This window comes from Ictalurus furcatus, chromosome 1, assembly GCF_023375685.1.
Source record: "Ictalurus furcatus strain D&B chromosome 1, Billie_1.0, whole genome shotgun sequence".
NCBI lineage: Eukaryota > Metazoa > Chordata > Actinopteri > Siluriformes > Ictaluridae > Ictalurus > Ictalurus furcatus.
The window spans coordinates 29,157,560-29,185,059 of record NC_071255.1 but is presented as its reverse complement, the minus strand read 5'-3'; the positions used below and the strand labels follow the sequence as shown (position 1 = coordinate 29,185,059).

Here is a 27,500-nt window from a genome sequence, read left to right as displayed (position 1 = left end):
CTATTATTATTATTATTTATAGACTTTAATTTCTATAATTATCATTTATAAAGGCTTGCATTTCTGTATAGACAGTTGCAAGGTTTGTATTCATGTAATGAACTAGAATTGAATTATCAGTTATGTACCAGCTGAAATTCATCCGATACAGAGGGCTTTTGTGCACTTAGCAAACATTTAACGGAAGCCCCACTTACTCAACTTGAAATTCATTTTATGAAAGACACGTTGTTCATGATTAAACCGCTCATACGGATGCAGCTAAAATCCAGAGTCACACTACCATCTCTGTTCAAATTGATTGTATTGAACTTCTCTTTTCCTAAAACAACCAGGAACTACTGCACATCATGTTCCTTAAATACATTATGAAAGGCTTGTAGTGCCATGAGGAAAAGTAGCCAACTGTTTTCCCTTTTGCTGTGTGAACACTGAGGAAGGGAGGTGGAAACTCTGCTTTTCCATTAATCTTGGCTGTACTTGGCTGTGTACAAGTAAATCAGAGAAGGAACATTCACCAGCATTACAAAAGCATATTGAGAAAGTAAAAATAACTATATGGAACAGAATCAAGAAGACTGTCATGTATAATAATGACAGCAACCAAATAAAATATATTTACAAAAAAGGAAACATTAAAGACTGTAAAAGAAGTTTGTTTTTTTTAAATCTCCATTATGCATGGAAATGGAAATCCACAGCAAGCATGGAAACATGGCTTGTTTAGAGACTACAATTTCACCTGCTTTCATATTCTAAAGCTGTTTGCTTTAAGTAGGGAATAAAACACAACATTGTGTTCCTTGTATACCACACTAATTTGGGAATGATTACAATTTTTTGATTACTTAAAGAACATGCTATAAGTTTTAACAATTTATAGTTACATTCAATGTTGTGGAATGTCCACAAAACAAGTTAGTTCCTGTTATCACTTACATTATAGCAGCTATAAACAGTTGTTCCTTTACCAGCATCTATTTTTCTCTCTCTTGAACTCAATAAAACAAAAAATGCAGTTTGTTATGTTACAGAGAATGAGAATGCAACGCCTTCTGTAATGAAAACTTTATGGTGGTGGAAAACTTCTATTGCTGGCCAAACAGAATCGAGTATTCAACAGCACTGTGGAATAAAAATAAGTTAATTAATTTTAAAAAAGAATCTGTAACAATATGAAATGTAGTTTACTGCATTACTCTGGAACATACTGTATGTCATGTGACCTAAGAGTTTAAAAGGCTTAACATATAGTAACTAGTTATTTTCTGATTTATAGCTCATTTTATACATTTGATCATTCACCTGAGCGTAACTAGGTTTGTGGATTTATGTTGCTTGATTCAAAACGTGAAATAAGTCACTGCAACAGTTGTATGCAACATGTATAATGAAGAGTAAAGGGGGTTATAGCAGTAATTTACAAACCTGAAGGCCTTGCGCATCAAAAGTGACCACCTGTACCCCACTTGCCATGTTGGTGGTGGTAAAGATGACAGAATTCTCCTCTCCGTGTAGCGTCACAGCCACTTGGACTTCTTGATCTTTAGAAAGTACCCTCCACAGGTCAAACTTTTCCCTGCTTGCAATGCCTTTAAGCTGCAGAGTTGCCACAAACACATAGGATGGTGGAAGACCCTCTGGAAAGATCTCCCTGTTAAACAATGTCAAATATTAATTATAATGAAAACATAAATAAAGACAGCATTACTATATGTGGATTGCTGCTTTGAGAAAATGACCGTTGTGAAAAGCGCTATACAAATAAATTGAATTGAATAAAAATGATCTCTTGTATGATTTTATCTACAAGCGATTGTATATGTACACTACCAGTCAAAAGGTTGGAGACACCTGTTCATTGAAAGGTTTTATTAATTTTTACTATTTTAGAATAATATGATGAATCAAAGCTAATTTTATGTTTTAATTTCTTAACAGATGGTGGTGCAGTGCATAGCATTTCTGTCTCACATGTCCAGGGTCCAGGCTTCAAGCTTGAGCTTGAGCTCCAGCATGTCCACATGGGTTTCCTCCAGGTTCCTCTCACTGTCCAAAAATATGCAGGTAGGTGGACTGCTACTCTAAATTGCCCCTAGATTTGAATGAGTGTGTGAATGGTGCCCTGCAATGGACTGGTATCCCATCCAGGGTGATTCTGTCACCTTGTACCTACATTGAATGGGATAATCAGTTACTGAAGATTTTCTGTTTTCCTGATTAAGCTTTACACACTTGGCATCTTCTCAACCAGTTTCATAAGGGACCCACCCAGGATAAATTTACCAAAATGGCCAAGAACGTCTTGGCTTCGCTACCAAGTTGTAAATGAAAGCTGCTTGTTTGAGGAAACTTTTTTTAAGCAAAACTAGTCATTAAAATTGCATTTCAATTAAAAAATAAATCAGTATATGGGCATTAACATTACTATTTGTTACTATTACTATACTGTTTGTCTGTCAAATTTCTACCATATGCCTTTATCAAAATGTATTTAAGACAATGTAAACTAGATACTACTGAACAGTTTTTTTTTGTTGTTGTTGTTTTTACAATCACTAGGACCCATTTCTCAATACCTACATCACGTTTTCAAAACTCTTGACACAGTGAGCACAACAGCAGTCTATGTGGGCTAAACTGTAGATAATGTTTCATTGCTTTGGCACAAAATGCATTCAATGACTACATCATTCAAATGACATGAATTCTTTTCCCACTTAAACACAACCATCAGCAAAACTCTATTCACCTACAGGCCAATTTGCACATATTTACATACTCTTTTCAAAACTGTTAAACTTTACTTCAAAACCCAACACAAAACTGAATAAAACACCAATTTGCTACATTTCTACAGTAATACTGTATTGAAATATATTCCAAAACTAAAAAAAAAGAAGTACTATCAAAACTATTAGCCCAACCACAGCTGATCCCCATTGTAGCTGAACACCTACCGAGGTGTTAGTCTTTCAAATTCATCTATACAAAAGGGGACATTTTAGGAATGAAATGTATGAAGTGTTTTGGTTGTTTTAGTGCATAGTGGGTTTTAAAAAAGTGACCTAAGTACTGAGAAATGGGTCCTAGCGATTGTTAAAAAAAAAAAAAAAAAAATGTAAATGTATTTTTTTTTTTTGACTGGTAGTGTACGTATTTACATGTATTTATATGTAATGTACTTTGCTATATACATATATGTGAGAAGAACATGCATAATACAGCATACAGTATATTCAGTGGGCGAAATAAATATTGGACACATCAACATTTTTTTCAGTAAATATATTTCTAATCAGGCTCTTCACATGAAATTTTCACCAGACATCAGTATTAACTCAATAAATCTGGAAATATATAGAAATCACAACATTAAAGTCCATAAATAAACTCATGTGTAATAAAGTGGAATGACACAGGAAAAAAAGTATTGAACACGCTAACTGAAATTTATTTAATACTTCGTGGAGAAGCCTTTGTTTGCAATGACAGCTTCAAGACACTTCCTGTATGAAGAAATTAATGGGCCGCAGTAATCAGGTGTGATTTTGGCCCATTCTTCTAAACATGTCTTTAAATCTTGTTCAATTGGATTGAAGTCAGGTGATTGACTAGGCCATTCTCATGCCTTGATTTTCTTTCTCTGAAACCAATTGAGAGTTTCCTTTTCTGTATGCTTTGGATCATTGTCCTGCTGGAAGGTCCACCCACGTCTCATCTTCATCATCCTGGTGGATGGTAGCAGATTCTTCTCTAGAATCTCCCGGTGAAGGGCTCCATTCATCTTTCCTTCAATTATATGAAGTCTGCCAGTCCCATGCGATGAAAAACAGACCCACACCATGATGCTTCCACCTCCAAACATCACTGTTGGTATAGTGTTTTGAGGGAGATGAGCAGTGCCATTTCTTCTCCAAACATGGTGTGTAGTATGACAGCCAAAAATTCAATTTTGCTCTCGTCTGACAAGACTACACTCTCCCAGTATTTCATGGGCTTGTCCAAATAAGTTGTAGCAAACTGTAAACAAGCTTTTGGTTAATGATGGAGTGATGTTGCTTCCACTTGCGGATAATGGCCCCAATAGTGCTTACTGGAAGATTCTGAAGATTTTAAATACGTCTGTATCTGCTTCCATCATTATGTTTTGCAACAATAAAGTTCTGAAGGTCTTGGGAGAGCTCTTTGCTTTTACCCATCATAGATGTTTCTTGTGTGACACCTTGGTAACAAAAAGTCTTTTTATAGACCATCAATTTACTAACCCCTCTGATATTAATTTGCACAGATAGGTATTAATTTGCACAGGTATACTTACTTACAGATTTCAGCTGGTTCCTTGCCTTACCTTACCTTGGAGAACTGCTTTTTCTTAGCAGGTTCAACACTTTTTTCCTGTGTCATTCTACTTTATTACACAACTTTATTTATGGACTTTAATGCTGTTCTTTATATTTCCAGATTTCTTGGGTTAATACAGATGTCTGCCGAAAATTTCATGTGAATAGAAATATATTTACTGAAAAAAAAGGTTGATGCATCCAATACTTATTTCCCCCACATACATATACATATACACGCACACACATACAGCACATTGGGTTCCAATACACTTATAATGTATTATGATGTCTTGCAAACTGAAAGTCCATCTGTTGCGTATTAGTCACAAATTAGAAGATTTAGGATGTACAACTGTATACTTTACTGCTCCTTTCCATGTTAATTCAGCCATCTGACAATGTTGCATAAATGGTTTGATAAGATAATTATTCACCTGATTAATTCACCTGATTTGACACCTGTGTAAGTCATCACCCTCCCAAGTGACTAGATCACTGAATAGATATTGACAGAGGAGACCTATCAGGCAAGACATGGCACTATTACAGTATAGCTACACCCTCTTACTTTGTCTCCTCAGTAATGTCCACCCCTTTATCCAGGAAGTAGGCTGTTTCTGACAGCAAAGAGCCCTGTATCTTCTTGGCTTTCTGATGGATTTTCATCCCGAGTATCAGCTCAAAGCCCTTCTCATCTCGAGAGGCCACAGGGATACGTGTGGGACAAACAGATTCTGCAGAACACCATAGGGAAATGTGTTTTATAATCCTCCTTATGGCAGCCTTCCTCTGCATGCCTTCTTGGTACCTGATGATCAAACCATTATGTCTTATAGCACAGAACTACTGAATTCCTGAATCTGATAGGTCAGAAGATGGTAACTTCTATTTTTTTAATAACAGCAGAATAATTCAGTAATTCAGCTGCAATTATGGTAACAACTTATATAAGGCAAGGAGATACTGTATAAGGAGATGTTTATTCAGAATTTATGGAAGAAGAAGCAGTCAAAGGTTAAGCTGCTCCTTGAGGCTTTTAGATATCTTCAGGATGGAGGCTTTGCAGTTTCAATGTAACATGACAAGCTGCATTTTTTTGTCTTATTAACTTCTAGAGAGAAGCAATGAGGCTGGAAGGGAACCACTGTTTATAGCTATTATACCGTAACATAAATGATAACAGGAACATTTTTTGTTCCACCACATGTGGTCTTTAATGTGGTGTTTGTTCCACCACATTAACATAACTATAATGTGTCATGCTTTAATACATAAAAAGTGTTAGTACTGCCAAATTGCTGTGGTATACAAGGTATATTCAGAAAGACAATTAAAAGGTCCCTTCTACATGGAGCTTCCAGTAAGTTTAATTTTTTATATTCATCCCAGAGCAGTCTTGGAATTAAAAAATGCATAGCAAAGAGAAAAGGGTTGTAATTTGTTCATCACTGGGAACCCTTAAAGGTTTTATGTAGAAGTTGAACATGTAGGGTTTCAATTTCAAATAGGGTTTCAAGTACAACCACTACAGGAAGCTGAGAATCCTTAAGGAACCCAATTTTCTAAGAGTGTGCTCTAAGGCATTAAGACACCTTAAAGATATATTTGGGGATTTTGGAGGAAATGTATTGAAGGTAGTGATTTTAAAGCTTAAAATATAAACAAAGTCCCCCCTTTCAGTGTTCCCAAAGCCATGCCCTATACTGCCCAGGCTAGAATCTCTGAATCCTAGTGGAAGTGTTAGCATTCTGAATTGAAAGGCAACTGGCAAATAGAGTTATATATGGTGTGACTGGTTGAATTTTATGGTCCTCAGTTTTTGTGTTTTCTACTGTTCAACAGTTTCTCTCTGAGCTGTGACAAAGATCGTTTACTGACATATGCTGAATTGAACTTCACCAAGTATTAGTAAAGGTTTTCTGACCCGAATTTAAGGTAAAAGACCTGAACACACCCTCACACTTTCTATGCAAGCCTCATATAACATTTCACTAGTTTTCTGTCATTACCAGGCCTCACCTTCACAAAGCTTTTGTTCCATGGAGTCTCGTATGCGATCGATGGTGGTGTAGTCCTGTGCATACAGCACGTAGTAGCTGGATGGTGTGTTAGCGATGGCAATCAGCTCTGAGGTGGTGATCTCTGAGCCCACTCCCACTGCAAATACAGTGATTCCCTGTGCTCGAGCCTCTATACTAGCATCCACCACATCATCCTGAGATTTCCCATCAGTCACCACTATGGCAATGCGATTCCTACTGGTATCACTGCGCTTTGATGAAGCAAACACGTGATCAACTGCAAACTTGATGGCACGCCCTGTCTGTGTGTTTCCTCCCATGTAACGGATGGCCTGGATAGCTTCAATGAGCTCTTGGACAGTTTGATGAGCGCCAAGCGGAATCTCTAGCCGAGGAGTGTCACTGAACTGCACTACAGCCACCTGGGAGTAATGGGGGCCTACATCAAAGCCACTGGTGATGTTGACAAGCCAGCGCTTGGCAGTATCAAAGTCCTTGTAGCCCACACTCCAGGACCCATCAATGATGTACACAAGATCATTCGCAGCTGTACTGCAACCTACACAACATCAGATTTGAGGAGGATGAGTTTTCTTCACCGTGACTAGTATATTTAGAAGGGCAGTGGGTAAATGGCACTGAGTCTTTTCAGATCTTTTAAGATTCCTAATGAACATGAGTCTAAAACTGAAAGGGGGGCTATAAACACATGATAAAAGACTCATAACCACCTATATATTCACACTTAACATTAGAAACATATTTTATTTACAAATACAAATTATTCTGTTAATACTGGAAAATAGACAGAGTTAATGCATACCCGCTCGAATATCCTCCTTTTCTGTGGAATGTATGCATGTAAAGAGCATCAGCATTGACAGCAACCTTAATATTAACATCTTTAAAAGTGCCTTCCACCAATTTCAGATTTCACTTTCCTGCAAAAACAATATTTATGGAAAACATTAAAATACTGTAAAAGTAGAAAGCTGGTGAGTGTAACATGGAAACATGAGTCGTGACACATCTTAGTGTGTTGGCTAGGCAATGGATAATCATGTTTACGAGTATGTACAGTATATGGCCAAATATTTGTAGCACCTGACCGTCACACTCATATGTGCTTGTTGAACATCCCATTGCAGATTTAGTCCTCCTCTTTGCTATTTTAATAACCTCCATTCTTCTGGCAAGGCTTTCCACTAAATTTTGGAGTGTGGCTGTCGAGATTTCTGTTCATTCAGCCACAAGAGCATTAGTCAGATCAGGCACTGATGTTGTGTGAGGAGGTCTGGGGTGCAGTCTGTGTTCCAGTTCATCCCAGAGGTGTTCAGTGGGGTTGACGTCAGGGCTCTGTGCAGGACACGAGTTCTTCCCCACAATCCATCACAACCTTGGCACACTATGTCTTCATGGACCTTGCTTTGTGCACATGGTCATTGTCATGATGAAACATGTTTGCACCTCTTAGTCCCAGTGAAGGGAAATCTTAATGCTACAGCATACAAAGATATTCTAGACAATTGTGTGCTTCAAACCGTATGGTGAAGAACCACATATGGGTGTGATGGGTTAAGGTGGATCCGGAGCTTATCCTGGGAATACTGGGTGCAAGACAGGAACACCCCCTACTTGAGACTCCAGTTTAGCAAGCATTACTTACATAACGATACACTCTTTTAAAATTATTCTACTTCAGACTGAGATCCACCTCTCTACATACCTACATCTTTCTCATACATTTATAGATAAATCTGGATCCCCTGTAGGTTCTTTGGTTTGTCACTCTGGAGGAATTCTTTTTTTTTTTTCTAAGCATAAAGCAGTAAATAGCTGGTCGACCACAAACTCTGGCATGTCAGTTACCTACTACTTTTCTAGTTTTACAGTTACAACCCCAGCCACAGACCAGACCAGTAACATGCTTTATTTACACAAGCACTTTAAGAGGGCCATTTAAGATGAATTACAGTTGAGCACAGAAAACTGGTTAGAAGCAATACATTCTCTCACACATCCATCATTCCACAAGAACATAGTGTAGAACAAAGAAACCAGCAATGCAGGTGTTAACAACATGACCTGAGAGGACATTCATGACATCTCTAACAGCATGCCAACTCTGGTAACCACTCATGCTACAGTTTAATGCCACATAAAGTGTGACAACTGTTAAATACCTAATAATTCTACTCTGACACCAAGGAATGAAGCCTGTGTTAGTAGAGAGCATGAACTTTTGAACAACAAACTGAGAACTAGACAGGACACAAGCATGTACAGCAACAATTTGGCAGCATCATGTAGTTTTAACATTGTTTGTTACATTGTAACTCTTCTCTGAAGACTCCCTACTGAAGACTGAGCTCCAGACATGCACATCAATTTGTCTTCCCCATACACATCTGTACAGTACAGAATCAAACTTTAGTATTCACATCTTTCTCTCTCCTTACTAGCATGACACTTTAAAATAAAATCTTCCACATGAATCCATGAAACTCAATCAAACATAGTACGTAATGGACACAGCGGCTCTTATTTGTCTAAATTTTCATAGCAACAAGTGTACATTTGGTATAACGCACAAGCAAACCTGCATCTGCTTCTTGAAATTTCCACATGACATCAAAACAAGCAGTGATTTCAAGAATTCAAGAATCAGATTCAGCTACGCATATGTAAGCTTCTTCCCACTAATCCATTAATCACATGTCATATGCACATATCACCCCAATATAAATCTCATACATATCTAATTTACATGAAACACACCCTAATATTCTGTATAGATGTTGCCAAGAACATTTGCTTCATATCTCCAAGGTTGGGGGCTTGATTCCCACCTGTGCTTCGAGGGTTTCTTCTGGGTATTCTGGTTTGGTCACCCAGTCAAAAGACATGCATTGTAGGCTGATTGACATTTCCAAATTGTCCAATGGTTGTGTGAGTGTGTGTGCAATGGTATCCTGTGATGGGTTGGCACCCTGTCCAGGGCGTCCCCACACCTTGTGTCCCGAGTCTCCTGGGATAGATTCCAGGCTCCGTGTGACCCTGTGTAGGATAATCAGTACAGAAAATGGATGGATGGATGGATGTTGCCACAGTGCTATTTGTTTAAAGGACCAACCTAGAGCAACCTAGAACATCTGACACTGTACTGATCAATCCTCAATCACAACTAGTCATTCGCATCCATCTTTCCATTTCATTAAGCACTCTGTCAACCCAGCCTCCGGCCAGGCACGGGCTGGGTGGCTGAATACGCAACTGGAATAAGACATTAGCTCGGGCCTTCATCAGACTTGTGACTGTGGTTGGTGACTGTTTGTTTTCATTATCCATGTAGTAATGTTATGCCTACTTTTCTCACTTTCTTTTCTGAGCTTTTCCTGTTAATATTGCATTTGTGAATGATGTTGAAATGCCATTTTAAATGCCGTTTCACCTCAATATTACTAAGCCAGTAATTGTTAATGTTTATAATCTACAGTGTGCCTCCATGGCTATTAAAACCATCTTTTTGAAATACTGTTAGCTAGTCTTATTACTTAGACAATATACTATCAGGCCTATACCCACTGGCAATAAAACTGAATGACCAGAGGGATGGATATCAAAAGTAGAGGCAGGGAAATCCCACAGGCAATTCACACCCAGGCTATTGCAATAGTAAATAAAAAAAAAAAATTCCACAGGAAAACATTCAGCAGCTACATTTATCCAAAATCCATGGAAAGAAGTACCAATTTTAACTGATTTGCTGACTATAATGGTATCATGTAGAAAATTATGGAAGTGTAATCTGGCTAAAATCAGGTAGAAAACTGAACCTCTTTCAAACCTCTTCAACCAGAAGTTATGTAAACTCTTTATCTAAGTTTTTATTCATATAAGAACTCAATCAGCTGGCTTGATCTGAAGATATATAATTGAAGAATTATGTATAACCAAAGACAAAATCTTATCCTGAATCCCCAGCATGTCCAGTCCTTAGGTGCTGGAGTCAAATAATGCTGAGCCTCATAAAATGTCCTACACACTTGTGACTGAGGAGGTGCTGGAAGCCTATGCTAAAAGGGTACAACAGAGGCTGATTTAAATAAACAAATCCTTAACTCTAATAAATGAAACACTCAAAAGCGGACTACCACAGTGAACTAGATCACATCTGGTGCTGATATGAGACTTGTAGTGTCATATCAGAAAACATATGCTTACATCATAGAGTCTTTGAATAACCCAGGTGTATCTGCTCACCGCTCCACATCCAACAACAACTCAAAGCTGTGCTTCAGAAATGCATCTGTTACTAAATTGAAGAACTAATGAGCTAATAAATGTCCACATCTGTGCATCATGATTCACATTTACAAATGTTAGAACTACTACTATAAGATATATATATCTATAGAGAGAGAGAGAGAGAGAGAGAGAGAGAGTCAGCCATAACATTAAAACCACTGACAGGTGACGTGAACAACACTGATTATCTTGTTACAATGGCACTTGGCAGGGGATGGGATATATTAGGCACCAAGTGTATACCTTGCCTATATCGTATTACAAGTGCCCTGTGCTATTTTTGTTAATATTATTTTCTAAATCTTGTTAGAACGTATTCAATAGTTCAAACTGATCATTAAAATTGCTGCTGTGTGTGTGTGTGCATGTGTGTGTGTGTGTGTGTGTGTGTGTGTGTGTGTGTGTGTGTGCGTGTGTATGCTCCAGGTCCTGCACCAATTGACTGTGTCATGACAGATGAGAACAGTAAGATTTGAGAGGCACAAGGATGTGCAGAGGGTGAGTGTACACTGCAGCCAAGTGTACTAGTGTACAACCTTGTGGAAAGTTTCCTCACAGCAGAAAACATCTGGGTTATGGTGTGTGTGTGTGTGTGTGTGTGTGTGTGTGTGTGCGTGTGTGTGTGTGTAGGCTGTGGCTGAGCTGAATGGAAAGGAGCTGAACGTTAAGCAGGTGTACGTGGACTGAGAGTAGACTAAAGCAGAGAGAGAGACCAAACTCAATCACAAGTTTGAGCAGGTAAACATACAGAGAGAGAGAGAGAGAGAGGGAGAGAGAGAGAGAGAGAGAGAGAGAGAGAGTGAGAGAGAAGGGATGCTGACTCTGTATTCTGTGCTGTAGGGTCTGAACCTGTACGTGAAGAACCTTGAGGAAGGAGTAGACGTGAGGACGGTGACATGAGTGTGGCTCAGTGCAAAGAGGAACACCAGGTTTGCCTTGCCCATCACAAAATGCAGATGATGGGAAGCATGCAATGTTACCATACAGAACCAGTATCTACCAACCTTTACCACCTCCCTGCTAGATTGTGGACACAATAACTCAATTATCACAATTATTTAATATTGCAGTTTAAGGGGTCCCTGGCTGCAAAAACTTTGAGCACCCCCTCTAGCTACCCAAAGTTACCATAGCTGGATAACATATATAACTGCCACCTGTGATTCTGATCAGAGAGAAACAAGATGAAATAAAGTGGGTTAACGGCTGTGTGTGTGTGTGTGTGTGTGTGTGTGTGTGTGTGTGTGTGTGTGTGTTACAGGCTCAGAATCTGGCTGCCTATTACACATCCAGCAAAGAGTTGAGCCCCAACCTGGATCTGGACTGTGCAGGCCATCCAGCCGCAAAGTGAGTCACAACTCTCTGATTGTATATCGGTGTTACATTTGTTACAAAGTGTGTGTTCCAGTCTCTCCACAGCTGCATCACAAACCACATACTAGTGTACTAAATAGTGTCTTAGCTTGCTAGGTCAGGTTTTAGCACCTAGACACTCTGACTGAACCCTGCCTGTTTGGCTACAACCCAGAGTGAATGCTAGCATACATACAGTGTGTTAAAGCAGATATAAACTAGGTAGATACCACTTAGCAATCAATGTTATCTTACAAATTAGATAGCTGTTTATCTTTCCATATAGATATCTTATATATAGATAGATAGATAGATAGATAGATAGATAGATATCTATATCTATCTATCTATATATACTGTATATACTGTGTTGAATTATTCGCTGACGCATCTGTTGGCAGATTGGCGAGCCTCGACCTATCCTTGAAGGACTAGGCCTTTTTTGGAGGCTCCTTATATACTATGATTAGATGATTGCCTCACCTGTTTCACATCACCTTCTTATTTCAACTTGTCACATCGCTATTAGTCCTAAATTACCTCTGTCCCAACTTTTTTAGAAGGTGTTGCATGCATCAATTTTAAAATAAATGTTTATCTTTAAAAAAAAAAAACTATGCAGTTGATTAGGTAAAACATCAAATACCCTTTCTTTACAAGTCAAAGTACATTTACACATCACTCCTCTTTGTTTTTATTAGCATTTTCCATAGTGTCCCAACTTTTCGGAATTGGGGTTGTAAGATTGAAAGAAAAACTTGTAAATTGTAAATGTATTAACTCAAGAATATTAACATCTTAAATATTAACTAAAAATAATATTAATAATTGTGGTTTATATGCATGAAAGGGTGAAATTTAAATGTCTGTGAGGAATTTTTTCCTGAAGACCAACAACATATTAATGCCACGGAGTCAAAACTTCATTTTGTTAAGGACATTAAGCTGTAAATGGGTGAGTTAAATAAAGAACAAAGGTCCAGCTTTTGAAGGATTTTGAACAGTAACTACTCTACTCCAGCCAGGCACAATCTCATTGACATTGCTTGACTCCATGATTGCTGAGGCTTTGTCAGGAAAAAGGCAAATATTCTTGAGAATACAGTATAATGAGAATGACCTCTTGAATAGACCGTAAGCAACTTAGTTATCACAGAAATCTGAATTGATCTCATATCTAAATGTACAAAAAAAAATTGGATCATCATTAACCTTAAATCTTAGCATGACCTTGTTTGTTGGATAAATTAAATCAACACTTTTAAATAATATAGGTCATTATTGTTTAGCTGGTGGTGTAAATGCAGCCCATGGACAAATGTCAACTGGACTACAGTTTCTCTATTAATGTACACCGATCAGCCATAACATTAAAACCACTGACAAGTGACGTGAATAACATTGATTCAAGTGTAAGGATCTGAGTGACTTTTACAAGGGCCAAATTGTGATGGCTAGGGTTAGGGTCTTGTGGGGTGTTCCCGGTATGTAGTGGTTAGTACCTACCAAAAGTGGTCCAAGGAAAGACAACCGATAAACCGGCGACAGGATCATGGGCACCCAAGGTTCAGTGAATGCTAGCCTGTCTGTTCCAATCCCATCGAAGAGCTACTGTAGCACATACTGCTGAAAAAGTTCATGCTGGCTATGATAGAAAGGTGTCAGAACACACAGCGCATCACAGCTTGCTGTGTATGGGGCTGTGTAGCCACAGACCGGTCAGAGTGCCCATGCTGACCCCTGTCCACCACCGAAAGCACCTACAATGGGCACATGACCATCAGAACTGGACCATGGAGCAATGGAAGAAGGTGGCCTGGTCTGATGAATCACATGTTCTTTTACAATCATGTAGATTGTCAGGTGCGTGTGCGTTGCTTACCTGCGGAAGAGATGGCACCAGGATGCACTATGGGAAGAAGGCAAGCTGACAGAGGCAGTGTGATGCTCTGGGCAATGTTCTGCTGGGGAACCTTGGGTCCTGGCATTCATGTGGATATTACTTTGACACATACCACCTACCTAAACGTTGTTGTAGACCAAGTACATACCTTCATGGGAACAGTATTCTCTAATGGCAGTGGCCTCTTTCAGCAGGATAATGTGCCCTGCCATTTGGGTCTTCAGTACTTATAAGTCATAAACCTTACACAGATGAGATCATGCTAATTATTCAACACTATCTACCATTCCCTGTTAAATACTTAACCATTTTGAGTGAAGTAATCCTTAAATACATTCATCTGGTTGAAATTACACTCACTATAGCAACATTCATCAAATAACAAATAAACCAAACAGACGCTTTGTCTTTTTCTTGTGATCGTGACTGAATGAGAGGCGCATTTGTCTACAGCTGGTGAACATGTGGAGTGTGCCATTCCTTGCCCTTTTCTTTTTTTGCTCCTGGTCCCGCCCACTGATGGGCTTCTCCACTGGGAGATAACTTGTGGAGTGCTGATATTTCTCTATACCAGATGTGCTGTGGTATGGCAAAGGCTCCTATAGAATGTGCATGGGTATTTTGTTTTGAATTGTTTCCCTTTGGTTAGGGTTTTTTTTTTTTAGACAACTGAAAATAGTCTAAACAATTCTGATTAAAATGAAACAAAACATATACACTTATACACTAAGACTTTGTTTTTCCTAAAGGATTTTTTCATATGTTTCCTACAATTATATTGCATATCATCATACCTGGAAAAAAAAATAAAGTGAGCTATAAAAACTTCATAAAGTGGGCTATATAATTCTGAGATGCATTGAGATGTATAGACAATTGTTTTTTAAGTGAAATTAGTCAAAATTGAATCAACTTGTAAGGTGCCTAGAAATTCCCACCTGCACTGTTTAATACATTTTCATCTGTCCACATTATCAAACACACTTGAAGAACATGACTCATTATCTTACTAAAGAGGCCACACCAACCCATTTCAATCCTAATGAAGAATTTGTATTACAGGCCACTGAGCATAACATGTATGCTACTCTCCTGTGACAACATACAAACTCTCTTCGGTAGGAGCTCATTTATACAATAGACTGCATACAAATGGTGAACAGGTTCACCTCTACCCTTGTTTGAACATGTAGGAGCAACTCTGTTTGATTCTCAAATGCGAGTGAAATTACACAGATAGTTAGTTGTTAGTTGGCTGCAACTTTGAACCTTATCTCCTTCTGCTCAGATAGAAAGCAGGGAGAAAGGAGGTCAGTCATGCTACAGCTCAGATCAGATAATCTCACCTGTTCCACCAGCCAAGGCTTTTTTTATTATTAAATAAAATAAAGCTTTGTGAATTACAGGCAGTAAAGAAAAAGTAAACAAACTGCAGTTTTGGAAAACAAATCTAGTGAATCAAGTAATAAAACACAAATTGTATGAGTAAAATGTGTTATTCAAAAATGTCCATAATGGCAAATATACTAAACCATAAACCAGAAGCAGTGTACTGTAATAGGCAAAGCTATAATACAAGTATATATAAATAAAGGCCAGATTTCAAATGCCAGGTCATTCTGAAACACACTCCCTAAAATATACTGGCAGGAATTCTTTACATTAGAATACTCAGAATTTTATCTGAACTTGTTTATTCAATCCATTGTTATATTATAGTGTAGATCACTTTTAAAGCATTCTTTCAACTTGACCTTTATATGAACACTGAATGTGGATGGCAAACTGTATTTATCTTTAAAATGCAGGCCAAAACCCTTTCCATGTAAGCAATAAGGCACATATTTCCCACACAGTTTGCACTGAAAAAGACAGGCTACTATTTTAGAGTTGCTCCTTTGAATGGGACAAAGTCCAAATTCAGAGGAGTTAGTGAAAGTTAAATGTATTTGTCAGAATAATGTTAATGCCTGAAACTATATGAAAACTAACTACTAACTATAAACATGCTGTATTCAACAGTACAGTCAAATGTCTCAATTTATACCAGTGCACAGTTCAAACGAATCAAAAAGAGAAACAGATATGAATTTGCTAAGAGCAATCCTGAGTTACCTTATACCTTTACAGATTCCCAAAACTGGTTATGGAGAACCTCCTGACCTGTATGTTTTAGTCTGTACCCTACTCAAATACACACAATTCCACTTGGGAAGGGCTGTTAATTAGCTGATTAGTTGATAGATAGATAGATAGATAGTTGCTAGAGAAGGGAAAACACTCAAATGTGCAGAACAGGGGCTACACCAAGACTTCAGGACTTATGAAGGAGTGAATCACCTATCTGCCCAATAGAGGGCGTTACAATCATCCATCCATCTTCAACCGCTTACTCCTTTTCAGGGTCGCGGGGGAACCTGGAGCCTATCCCAGGGAGCATCGGGCACAAGGCGGGGTACACCCTGGACAGGGTGCCAGTCCTTCTCAGGGCACACAATCACACACACATTCACACACTACGGACACTTTAGACACGCCAATCAGCCTACCATGCATGCCTTTGGACTGGGGGAGGAAACCGGAGTACCCGGATGAAACCCTCGCAGCACGGGGAGAACATGCAAACTCCGCACACACAGAGTGGTGTGCCACTAAACCACTAAGCCACCGTGCGCTCCATTACAAGTCAATATCTACCCAATATTCACCAACATCTGCTTGTATGAGCATAAAAATTCCTATCTTTTGGAATTTATATTATATTATATTATATGTATTATATTATATTATATTATATTATATTATATTATATTATATTATATTATATAGAAAAGGCTTTCAAAAATGCCAAAAAGAAGTGTCAGTAATAATAATAATAATAATAATAATAATAATAATAATACCTTAAATAAGAGAGCTTGCATTTGTTGAAATTTTATATTTTGCTGTAAAATTGTTAGGGGACTTTTAAGACATTTGAAACCCTGCTGTAAACTCTGTAAAAGAATAATCTACTAAAGAAAGCCATTAGTAATGGGAATGTCAATCAATCAATGAGTTACCTATAATCCAAGCTCCAGTCCCACACTTAACACAGAAAAACCATATGCAATATTCATGCAAGATTTAAGAACACTTACCTTCTCGCATTGACAAGCTTCTATAAACTGCTGGAGTGATTAATTTCAAAACAGTAGCACAGTGTTGTTCCTCTACATGGTGCAGTTCCGCGCGCTGTCGCTGGAGGAGGCCATGTATCTGCTGCACGCACGCTCTTATCCTGCTGCCGAGTGCTACGTCATCAGCACGCTCCAGGCTGCACACTCCTCTTAGCTCTGCAGTGCTGAAGTGTTGGACTATTGGATCTGTTTGGTGCTGTAGTCTAATAGTCCAAGTCATTTTCCTTTGTATGCAATATAAGATATTAAAATGTAGTCATAATAAAATAATAACAATAACAGCAATAATAATAATAATAATAATAATAATAATAATAATAATAATACATGTTTTATTTATGAAGTACCTTTTCCAAGCTCAAGATCGCTGTACAAGGAAATAATACATAAACACAGCATCAAACATAAATAAATGCATCATACAGTACATACATACATATACACATACATACATATACATAGTAACTAAACAGCAAAACTCTATACAGAGGAGGACTGGAAATATAGTAAGAAAAGATAGGTTTTTAGTTGTGAATTGAATGAGGATATGGTAGAGGTGTCATGAAGAGTGAGTGGAAGAGAATTCCAGAGTTTCTGAGCCACAGCACTGAATGATCTCCCACCCATTGATGAAAGACAAAAACGAGGTAAGCAGTTTTAAGTCAGATGACCGAAGAGAGCAAAGAGATGAATAGTAGTGTTGCAGTTCAGATAAATAATGGGGAGCAAGTCCATGAAGACAGTGAAAAGTTAACAAGAGAATTTTATACTGAATGCGGACAGAAACAGGTGACCAATGTAGATTACAGAGCAAGGAGGTAATGTGATATGTGATCAGATTTCTTGACTTGATTGATGACTCTGGCATAATAATAATAATAATAATAATAATAATAATAATAATAATAATAATAATAGGTAGTAGTAGTGGTAGAGGTAATTTGTTCATTTTCAGTAACCACTTCATCCTTCTCAAGGTTACTTATGGAACCCAGGAACACTGATGAATGGGATGCCAGCACACACATTCACACACACAGTCACAACCAGGGGCAGAATGAGTGTGTGAATGCGTGTACAGTGACCAATCCACCTACATGCGTACAGTATTTGTCATAATTAAATCTGCAGTGGCACTCCAAAAAAGAATACGTTATAAATACATCATCAACTTTAATCACATCATGTTCAGAAAAAAAGGTTATTCCCACACAGAGTCTTCTTTAAGACTTGGTTTACTGAGTGTAGGTTTGTTTACAGCACAGTGGAGTGCCTTCTTAATCACGCAAAAGTGAAGATGTCTAACAAGTCTTCTTTCTTTCTAAACATGTTCACATGTGGATAAGAATGTAGAAATGTTAGTGGTGTCTAAAAATCGATTAAAATACACAAAAAGCAATGCTGAACAATAATTAGGCTTTTCATCATTGTGCATTTTAGAGCCACTATGAGGATGAATTCATTCTAGACATTTTGGAAATTCTTGTCATACTTTTACAATTTCATATGAACTAAAATTCCTTAATAGTCTGAACTGCATTTCCAATAAACACAGCCCCTAAAGACTAATCTTTCATACTTTGGTATAACATGGTATTAATTATAATTTCATTTTAAAACTAACAAGGTCTTGACTCATGGTATCTACAGTGACTTTATACTGCCCCCTAAAGGTACATGATACAACTCAAACAGTCTGATCCCAAGAACTATCAATCAACCAAGAACTGATTTTTATTTAGTTTCAGAAGCAACTGGCTTCTCTCCAGTATGCAATCACATTTGACTCTTTAGTCCAGGTTCTGAAGTAAGAGGTTTACTACAAATTGTGCTGCAGAATAGTGTTTTGTTTCTTACTATTTTTAGGAGCAGGCATCAATCTGGTGTCTGCATTCTGTGGGAATTCTACATTGATGTGTCTGACATGTGGGATTTTTACTGCATCCTTAATTCTTTTTTTTTTCTTACTTCCAGAGTTGTACATGAAGTGTCTAACAATGAATGCACTTTTATTTGGTTCTGAATTTGAACCTGAGCTTTTATTTGAACCAGTTCCTCATTGGGACACTTCATAAAGGACAGTTTTTTAATTGGACTGCTTCTCTATTAGAATGCACAATATACAGTCAGGTCCATAAGTATTTGGACAGGGACACCATTTTAGTATTGCTGCCTCTGTACACCACCACAATGGATTTGAAATGAAGCAATCAAGATGTGATTGAAGTGTAGACATCCACTTTAATTGTCTTCCATGATCTTCCAGGCCTTTTGGTGTTGATGAACTCGTCAGTGCATTCCATTTTATCAAGAATGTACCAAATTGTTGATTTGGCCACTCCTAACGTTTTTGCTGTCTCTCTGATAGGTCTGTTTTGGGGGGGTTTCAGCCTAATGATGGCCTCCTTCAGTTGCATCGACACCTCTTTGGACCGCATATTGAGAGTTCCCATGAACACCTACCAAATGCAAATTCAACACTTATGGAATCGACTCCAGGCCTTTTATTTCCATTCATTTGTCATGAAATAATGAAGAAATAGGCCATGAAACGGCTTCTCAGTCAATTGTCAAATTACTTTTGAGCCTGTGAAAATGGGGGGACTCTGCAAGAAATGGCTATAATTCCTAAACGTCTTAATGCAATATTTTGTTAAACCCCTTAAATTAAAGCTGAAAGTCGACACTTCAATCACATCTTGATTGGTATATGAGAGAGAGTGTGTGTGTGTGTGTGTGTGTGTGTGTGTGTGTGTGTGTGAGTGAGAGAGAGAGAGAGAGAGAGAGAGAGAGAGAGTGAATGGTCCCTCAGCTTTGACTGGTTTTTGTGTAGTGATTTCACAATTTTAGTTTTCATCATGTCCTTACTGGCCTTTTAATTTGAATTATAATGTCCACTAACTGTATTTAATTTGCAATTTGTCTTTGGTATTTATGTTATTGCCAATATTCCTTTTATCCAAGATGTTGTCTAAGGTTTGCTATTCAAAGACAGGCATTCCAAGTGAAAGTCCTAGCCTTCGGCCTCTCCTTACTGCTGCAGGCATTTTGCGTGTACTGAATGACTGGCTTCCATGTACCCGTACCAAGGAGCAGGCCATTTGGGACATGTCTACTCTCCTTGTGATCTTTACTGTGTTCACTGTGAAATCTGGAGCTCCGAACACTGAAACTTATCACACAATTAATCCGTATAAGGCTAGATTCACCCTTTCATCCAAATATGTCACAGACATTATTATATTTGCCAGTTAGCTTCAGCCAGGCTGCTATGTATAGTACCGACTTCTGTCATGGATTATAGTAGAGTAGAATTTTTCAGAAGTAAATTATATACATTATAAACATATAATCTGCAACTGGACCCCAAATGATACAAGATGAAAACTGTCCTCGTCTCAGTAAGAGGAATCCAGGCTCACTTGCTGGAAGCGCAGAACTTTTCTAATGAAAGGGGTCCACTCTGGGGCAGCACCTCACTGCGGAAGGATAGTCACCACAGCTGGGGAGCGGTCTGGTGCTACTGGAGCACAGAGAGCATGTGGCTCCCTGGTGTAAGCTCAGAACACATCAACCAGCTAGAATTGAGTGTGGTCCATCGGGTCCTTCAATTCTCTTTACTGGTTCTGAGATATTGCATGTTGATTTACTCAAATTGTGATGGACAAAGCAGAGCAGCTGAAAGCAGAGCTGATGAGATGGCCTGCAATACCTGTTTTCCACTGGTTATTACTTTCCAATGTGCTATTCATCCCTTTTTCTCACTGCAACCCTTTTATTCAATCACTTATAATAAAATGAGCAAACAGACATCTGCCACTTGTATATAATGACATATGTATCTTTTTCTGAAATCTCTCTATTCATAATATATTCTATATTATGCAAAGTCTGTGTTGTTTTTAATACTTAAATATTTTTTCTAATGTTCAAGTCAACAGAACCTTTAAAATTTTTAGACAGCTTTCTCTTTTGTGAAGCAGCGAAAGAGGAAGCTGTCTAAAACATTGAAATGTTCTGTTGCACTTGCACATTAAATAAATATTTAAGTATTAAAACCAGTACAGATACTGCAGTCAGTAATATAATGCTTAGTCACACAAAAGATATCACACTAGCACATTCATAACTGTTTACACAATGCAATTCATACAAAAACTTGAGAACTAGCAAAGGCCATGGTTAGAATTAGGGGTGGGGTTTACATCTGTACCTTTTCTTATGACTTATGAAATCCACTAAATTGCAATAAATTGCTCTAATTCATACTTAAATCTTTAACTTTCATTAACTTATCCCTGATGAACCTACTGTTGTATATTAAATGTGACTATCACTATCACTCCAATAGTGTCTGTGAAAGACAGTTTAAAACTTTCAATTAAAATCAAAAAGAAACAAAAACTTCTTATTCTGAATGTGTAATATGGCTTTTCCGAGCATTGAGAAAGAATCTTCATTAATAGCACATCTTGCAGCATGTTTACTCTGGAGCTTGAACACATGTCTGAGTAGCATTCAAGCTCCACGAACTGTCACTTGGGGTGGATCTCTCTCAGAATTTCCAAGAAGATAGCATGGCTATAAGTTCAAGTATGTAGAATATATAATGCCTTAAAGAATGTGGGCAGACACTGAAGCCACTGTGCAGAGATTTAGCCAATGGGAGTTTCAGTTAATGCAGTCCTAGAAAATGCTTGTTTCACTATCACCTGCACCACCTGAGTTTTTCCTATCATAACAGATTACTGTCAAAGCACAATCCAACACAAAGAAAAGGGTCCAGCTCAAACTCTGCAAGAGCTGTGGAGTTTTCTCTTATATTCCCTTAGCAGTTATTGCTGTTCAAAAACCCAAATCACGCATATGCTGACTTTAGATCTTTAGATATCATTATTCAATAAGTATCATGCAACATGGGATTAATTCTAACAAAGAAGTGGTGCACTCAAGCAACACATTTTAAGTTTTTATTCTCATCAGACTGATATCTATTTCCACTTCTCGGTTATGCTTTGAATTAACGTCAAACATTTCCAAGAGATTGTCTTTGTTATGGAAATAATAAATTTCACTGTATGCTTGAAATGGATGTCCCGTTTTGCACACATTATAACAATACCTAATAAAACTGATTTGCTGTCAGTTTCTCTCAATAATTGGGACATCTTTAGCATCTGGGTCACTGGATTTTGTGTAAGACTGGGCAAATGAGACATTGTTATGTTGGCTATGCACCTGAGGCTATTCCCCTGCAACTAAACCACAGCAGACATCACCATCAATCTTTGTCAGTTTATTGCTGATATTCTTATAAGTATTATTGGTATAGGAAGTTTTTAAAATGTAAATTTATTGATGCAAATTAGGCTTTGCCTTATTAAATATGCAAAAATATGCCTACTTAAAACCAAAAAAATGTGATTGTCAGAACTTGAGTACTGAATCAATGTATTAATATTGCAAGATATAATATAGCAAGTTTTTTCTCAAGACAAAAACCTTTACAGTTGGATGGGGTTAGTCTCAGTCTAAAATCTCAATCCATAAGGTATCTGATACATATTTTAAACCTTTCTTGCAAGCTTCAGAATCTAGAAAATTGCAATCTCATTGGCTGTTTCAGATACATATACTTTCATTGAGGTTTACTGATAATGAATTATTGCCTCAGAGAAAGCATGGTCATCTCTTAAAAGACAATTTAGAAACATTTGGTGGCTAAATTGTAGCTTTAATTAAAGAATTACTAAATCCATTGTGACCCTTTTTTTGCATAAATGTTTATTGACTGTCCCACCAACTATCCTTAGACTTCTATTAAATGTGAAAATAAATAAAACATTGAAACTATTATCAGGGAATTGGAAACCCAGTGGTTGAGATATTGAACTACTGATGGAAGGCTGTGCGATCAAATCCCAGCGTGTCCAAGCTGCCTCTATTGGGCCGTTGAGCGAGGCCCCTGAGGCCCCAGGGCCATTAATCCTCAACTGCTCAGTTGTATAAATGAGATAAGCTTGTTTTTAAAAGTTGCTCTGGATAAGGGTGTCTGCCAAACACCTTAACATGTAAATTATCTCTTCATAACAGATGCAACCAGTTGCAATACTTCAGGGGACAGTGTGGATTAGTCATGGCCTCCAAATCTCCACTTAGAGCCAACAGAGCTTTTGTGCTTATTGTAAACCACATTTTTCCGAATCATGAACTAGCTTCCAAAAGGTAAACAAACACCCTGACTCAATAAACTTTTCAGAGGAAAATAGTCACTGACAAAAAAAACTCACCACATTGTGTCTTTAAAAGGTATTCAAGCTTGACACTTGTCTCTGTGGACTATGTTGGTCAGCTGCATTGTCAATTAAATGGCCTTTTCCTGTGCAGAGGCTACTTTTAGTGAAGCTTCCTATCAAAAGCTAGAAGTCTGGTTTGAAGAACTAGCATGAGGTAAACATGCACATAGTGAATCCGACATGAAGAATCTCTATGAACTCCTCTGTGTCCTGATCATTTCCTGGTTTCTTGCTACCTTACATCCAGGACTGGATGAGAAACTTTTCACAGAACCACTAGTTGTTTTTAGCCAATAAAGTCACTATGTATAAAATGCTATAGTTTGATTATCTACTGATAGGTGACCAGCTTTTAGCTTTTCTTTGTAATGACACACATTGCAGTAATACTGAATATACTTGATGATTGTATAACATTAGTAATTTTTTTATGAATAAAATTGATGAAGACACATTTTATGTATATTATCGCTTGCATGTTCTTGTTTATGTTGCGTTTAAAATTGCAAAAAACTTTAGTGCCCAAATACGATGATTGCTGGCACATTTGGTACTGAAAGTTTTGTGCTATGAGTATCATGATCATGCTTATAAAATTTAAAGTATAAAATTTGAAAATGTAAACTGATCTAAATGCTTATCCGTGAGCAGCAAACTGATCATCTACAAATCCCTCATTGTGACCTTCGAATATACCGACACAATTTCAAGAACATACAGGAGTCAAGAACACTGGCCAGACCACCAAACTACTGCCTCTTTCTAAAAGGCAACCAGTGAAGCTCACTGGCCAGCAGAGTGCAGTAGTGTCACATGTAGTTCAGTGAAATTGTGATGGAAAGGCTCTGGCTCCTTCTAGTGGTCTTGATTTAATATGTTTGGTTAAGCCCCACGGTTCAGGAGTGTTTCACCAAAACATAAATGATAGAGTTATGAGTGAATTATTATAATTAGTCAATTTGGTCAAAATAGATTGATGAAATAGAAACCATCCAGATGTCCACACTCATTTTCCTTATAGTACCGGGTCCAAAACATATACACCAATACGAATTCAGGTTTAAATGTGTATGCACTGTACAGTCAATACAAATTTTACATCTAAAAAATATTGATATCTACAAACACACAAACACACTTGTGCCTATCTTGGTTATGACTGCCAGATCTGTTTTGCTCATTTTTCTGTCTATCTACAGTTCTCGAAATTATGTGACACCAATCTTTTCATCTGTTATTCTTTGCATAGAAGGGGAAAAAATCAAGACATGTATCTATCAATCAAAAGAGGACACAGTAAGTACCAGGGGGTTTGGGTCTGACGCATTCACATACAGTATGTCAAGACACTGTAGAGGAATGTACAGTTAAAGACCCAAGGACCAGATTGGATGAATGAAGACCAGGAGTCAAGAGATGCAATCAATTGAAGAAAATTTTACTGAAGAATAGTTTGCAGTTTCATCAAACAGAAGTCAGCTTCACACTCAGCAAGGAGTTTGTAGGCCGCTCACTCATTATAGCATCAATTATACTCTCACAAAATCACTAAGCTGGTCATCATGTCAGGTTGCATGATTCTGATTGGTTAAAACTTTCCACATATGGGCTGTGAATCAGAAGAATATCTCCGTCGATTATCTGTAGTCTCATCATGTGGTCAGTTCACCTCCCCTGTGTGCCAGTTGTTAACCTCCGAACGTCCTGTGACAGAAGAATGCTAACACACACACACACACACACACACACACAGATACACAGCTTCTTCAAGGTTGGACTTGGTCGAGCTCTAGCTCTGACCAGGAAACTTTCCCAAAACATAATAATTAGATATACTTTCTCTCAGTAAGAAGTTCAGACAATATTCATCATTATTCTCTAGTGATAGAAGATGAAAAGTAAAGTAAATGCTTTAATTAAGAATAGTCAGTAGGCACAGGCCAGAATGACCCCTAATGGCCTGGGCTGTCAGGGTCAGCTAGAAGAAGAAGAGGTAAATTTCTTCATAGAAGTAAATTTAGTCTTTTAACAGGTGTTAGGTGCTTTTCTCACATGTACTAGTAAATCTTATAAGCTTGAAGAAGCCGTTCAAATCATTTGATATTTTGAAAGCTAAATGTTGATTAATAATTCATTACAAACCACTCAATGGATATATATCGAAGAGGCAGGGGATTCCAGAATCCACCCTTCAACATGGTTTGCATAAAGGTATAAAAGTACTGTTAGTTGTCATAGGAACAACATGCTATGTAAGTATGCTATATTAATGGCAGGATTTGTTATAGATGTGAAATTAAATGAAAGATATTGTATATCATTGCTGGCTATATACTGTAGCCTTCATTGCTAGTCAGCTTGAAAAGCTAAATCGGTATCTGCAAGATGAATTGAATAGCTAGTAAGCTAGTTCATATTAGCTAGGATAGGGTCCAGTTGCAGTCCTGCAGACACTGTCTACTTCTAATATGGTACAAATGCAAACTCTCAAATGGAGACATCCAACCTAAACCACTTCCCTCAATATTGTGGTGTAGTTAAGGTTACTGACTTCTGATGAATCAGTTCTACATAACATCTATACTAGAGCCTTTTAGCAATCCTGCTTTACTTTAATTTATTAGGGCAGTACACTACTTATCCACCATATTCATGAGTTTTTTCCTGCTTTGAAATACTTCAAACTGTAGCAAAGTATTCCATCAGTTCACCACATTTGCTTTAATGTTCTTTAGTTAGTCATTTGTGGTTTTCCTTTGCCAAATGGAGACAATCCTCACAACACTGCCTGCATGACAAAACAGGTTCAAATTCTGTTACTGTGATTCACGAACACAACTGTGCACCAAGTAATGTACAGTACAGATGAAGATAAACATGTTGCTTTGATCATAAGCATTTAACTGTGATCAATCTTTTTGTGCAAATGTCAGCCTGCTGTTGCTCCTGATGAATAACAAGAATAACATTCTTAGTTAAACAACTTTTTAAAATCTTAAATTAACTTTATAAATACAGAATTACTTATAGGCCCTGAAAACACTCTTCAACACAGAATACAGGCAATTCGTTCTGAAGCGTGGCTGCAGACAATCGCTAGCAAATATGGTATATATAAATCAGAAATACATACTGCTTGTCCTTGTGTAATTGCATAAAAACACCATGTTATATATTGCTGCCCCACATTAGGTTGTTCCTTGTGCACCCCTACATATTTTAAAGGTACATTCCACAATCTCTCATCACAATAAATATTTGATGTACGTTATGTTCTTTTAATGAGGGAAGGTTAACAACTATATGATAAACACTGCTCTACCATGCAGTGCACTCTGCAGTAATATTCATTATAGCAGTCCATTTCAAATATGATATTTGCTCTTTTCAATGAAATTAAAGTACCATTATAGGTTTCATTTTAAACAATTAAAATAATATGTAAATAACAATATCAGTGACTTAAATATCACTAAAAGGAGGCAGCTAAACATATCTAGAACGTTTATTTTTATAGAGAATATATGAATATGTGAATATACATTAATATTCAAATTGTCCCATGTCCTTCTCTAATCCCAACCCCTGACTAAAAAAAAGGAAAGGGGGGATTATCCATGCATTCATCCATTTTCTGCACTGCTTATCCTACACAGGGTTGTAGAGCTTATCCCAGGGAACTCAGGGTACGAGGTGGGGGACACCCGAGACATGGTGCCAGTCCATCGCAGGGCACAATCACAAACACACACTCACACCCATTTACACACTCTGGACAATTTGGAAATGCCACTCAGCCTACAATGCATGTCTTTGAACTGGAGGAGGAAACCAGAGTAGACGGAGGAAACCCCCATAGCACGGGGAGAACATGCATACTCCATGCACACAGGGCAGAGGCAGGAAGTGAACTCCCAACCCTCGAGGTGCGAGGCAAACATTCTAACCTCTAAGCAAAATATGGACATTATTGATGCATCAGAATGTATGTATGGTAGTAATGATCAACTTTTATTAGTGTTTACTGACATTCTTCCAGATACTCTACAACTAAAATGCACAGCAGGAAACATTAGCACATGATGTGCTAATGT

The 27,500-nt window shown here is 37.7% G+C and overlaps 1 protein-coding gene across 1 annotated transcript in view; it reads right to left on the bottom strand.

Annotated features, from left to right (window-relative positions):
• si:dkey-225n22.4 (collagen alpha-1(XXI) chain) overlaps positions 1-17,287 on the bottom strand; it is a 59,981-nt gene extending 42,694 nt beyond the window's left edge. Inside the window, exons 1-5 of the mRNA XM_053629439.1 lie at positions 17,072-17,287; positions 7,191-7,308; positions 6,366-6,926; positions 4,915-5,080; positions 1,429-1,654 (exon numbers count right to left, since the gene is read on the bottom strand). Of these exons, the coding sequence (XP_053485414.1) occupies positions 1,429-1,654; positions 4,915-5,080; positions 6,366-6,926; positions 7,191-7,269 (1,032 nt within the window). The 5' untranslated portion in view covers positions 7,270-7,308; positions 17,072-17,287. The remainder of the gene's footprint in view (positions 1-1,428; positions 1,655-4,914; positions 5,081-6,365; positions 6,927-7,190; positions 7,309-17,071) is intronic.
• Positions 17,288-27,500: the final 10,213 nt, after the last annotated feature.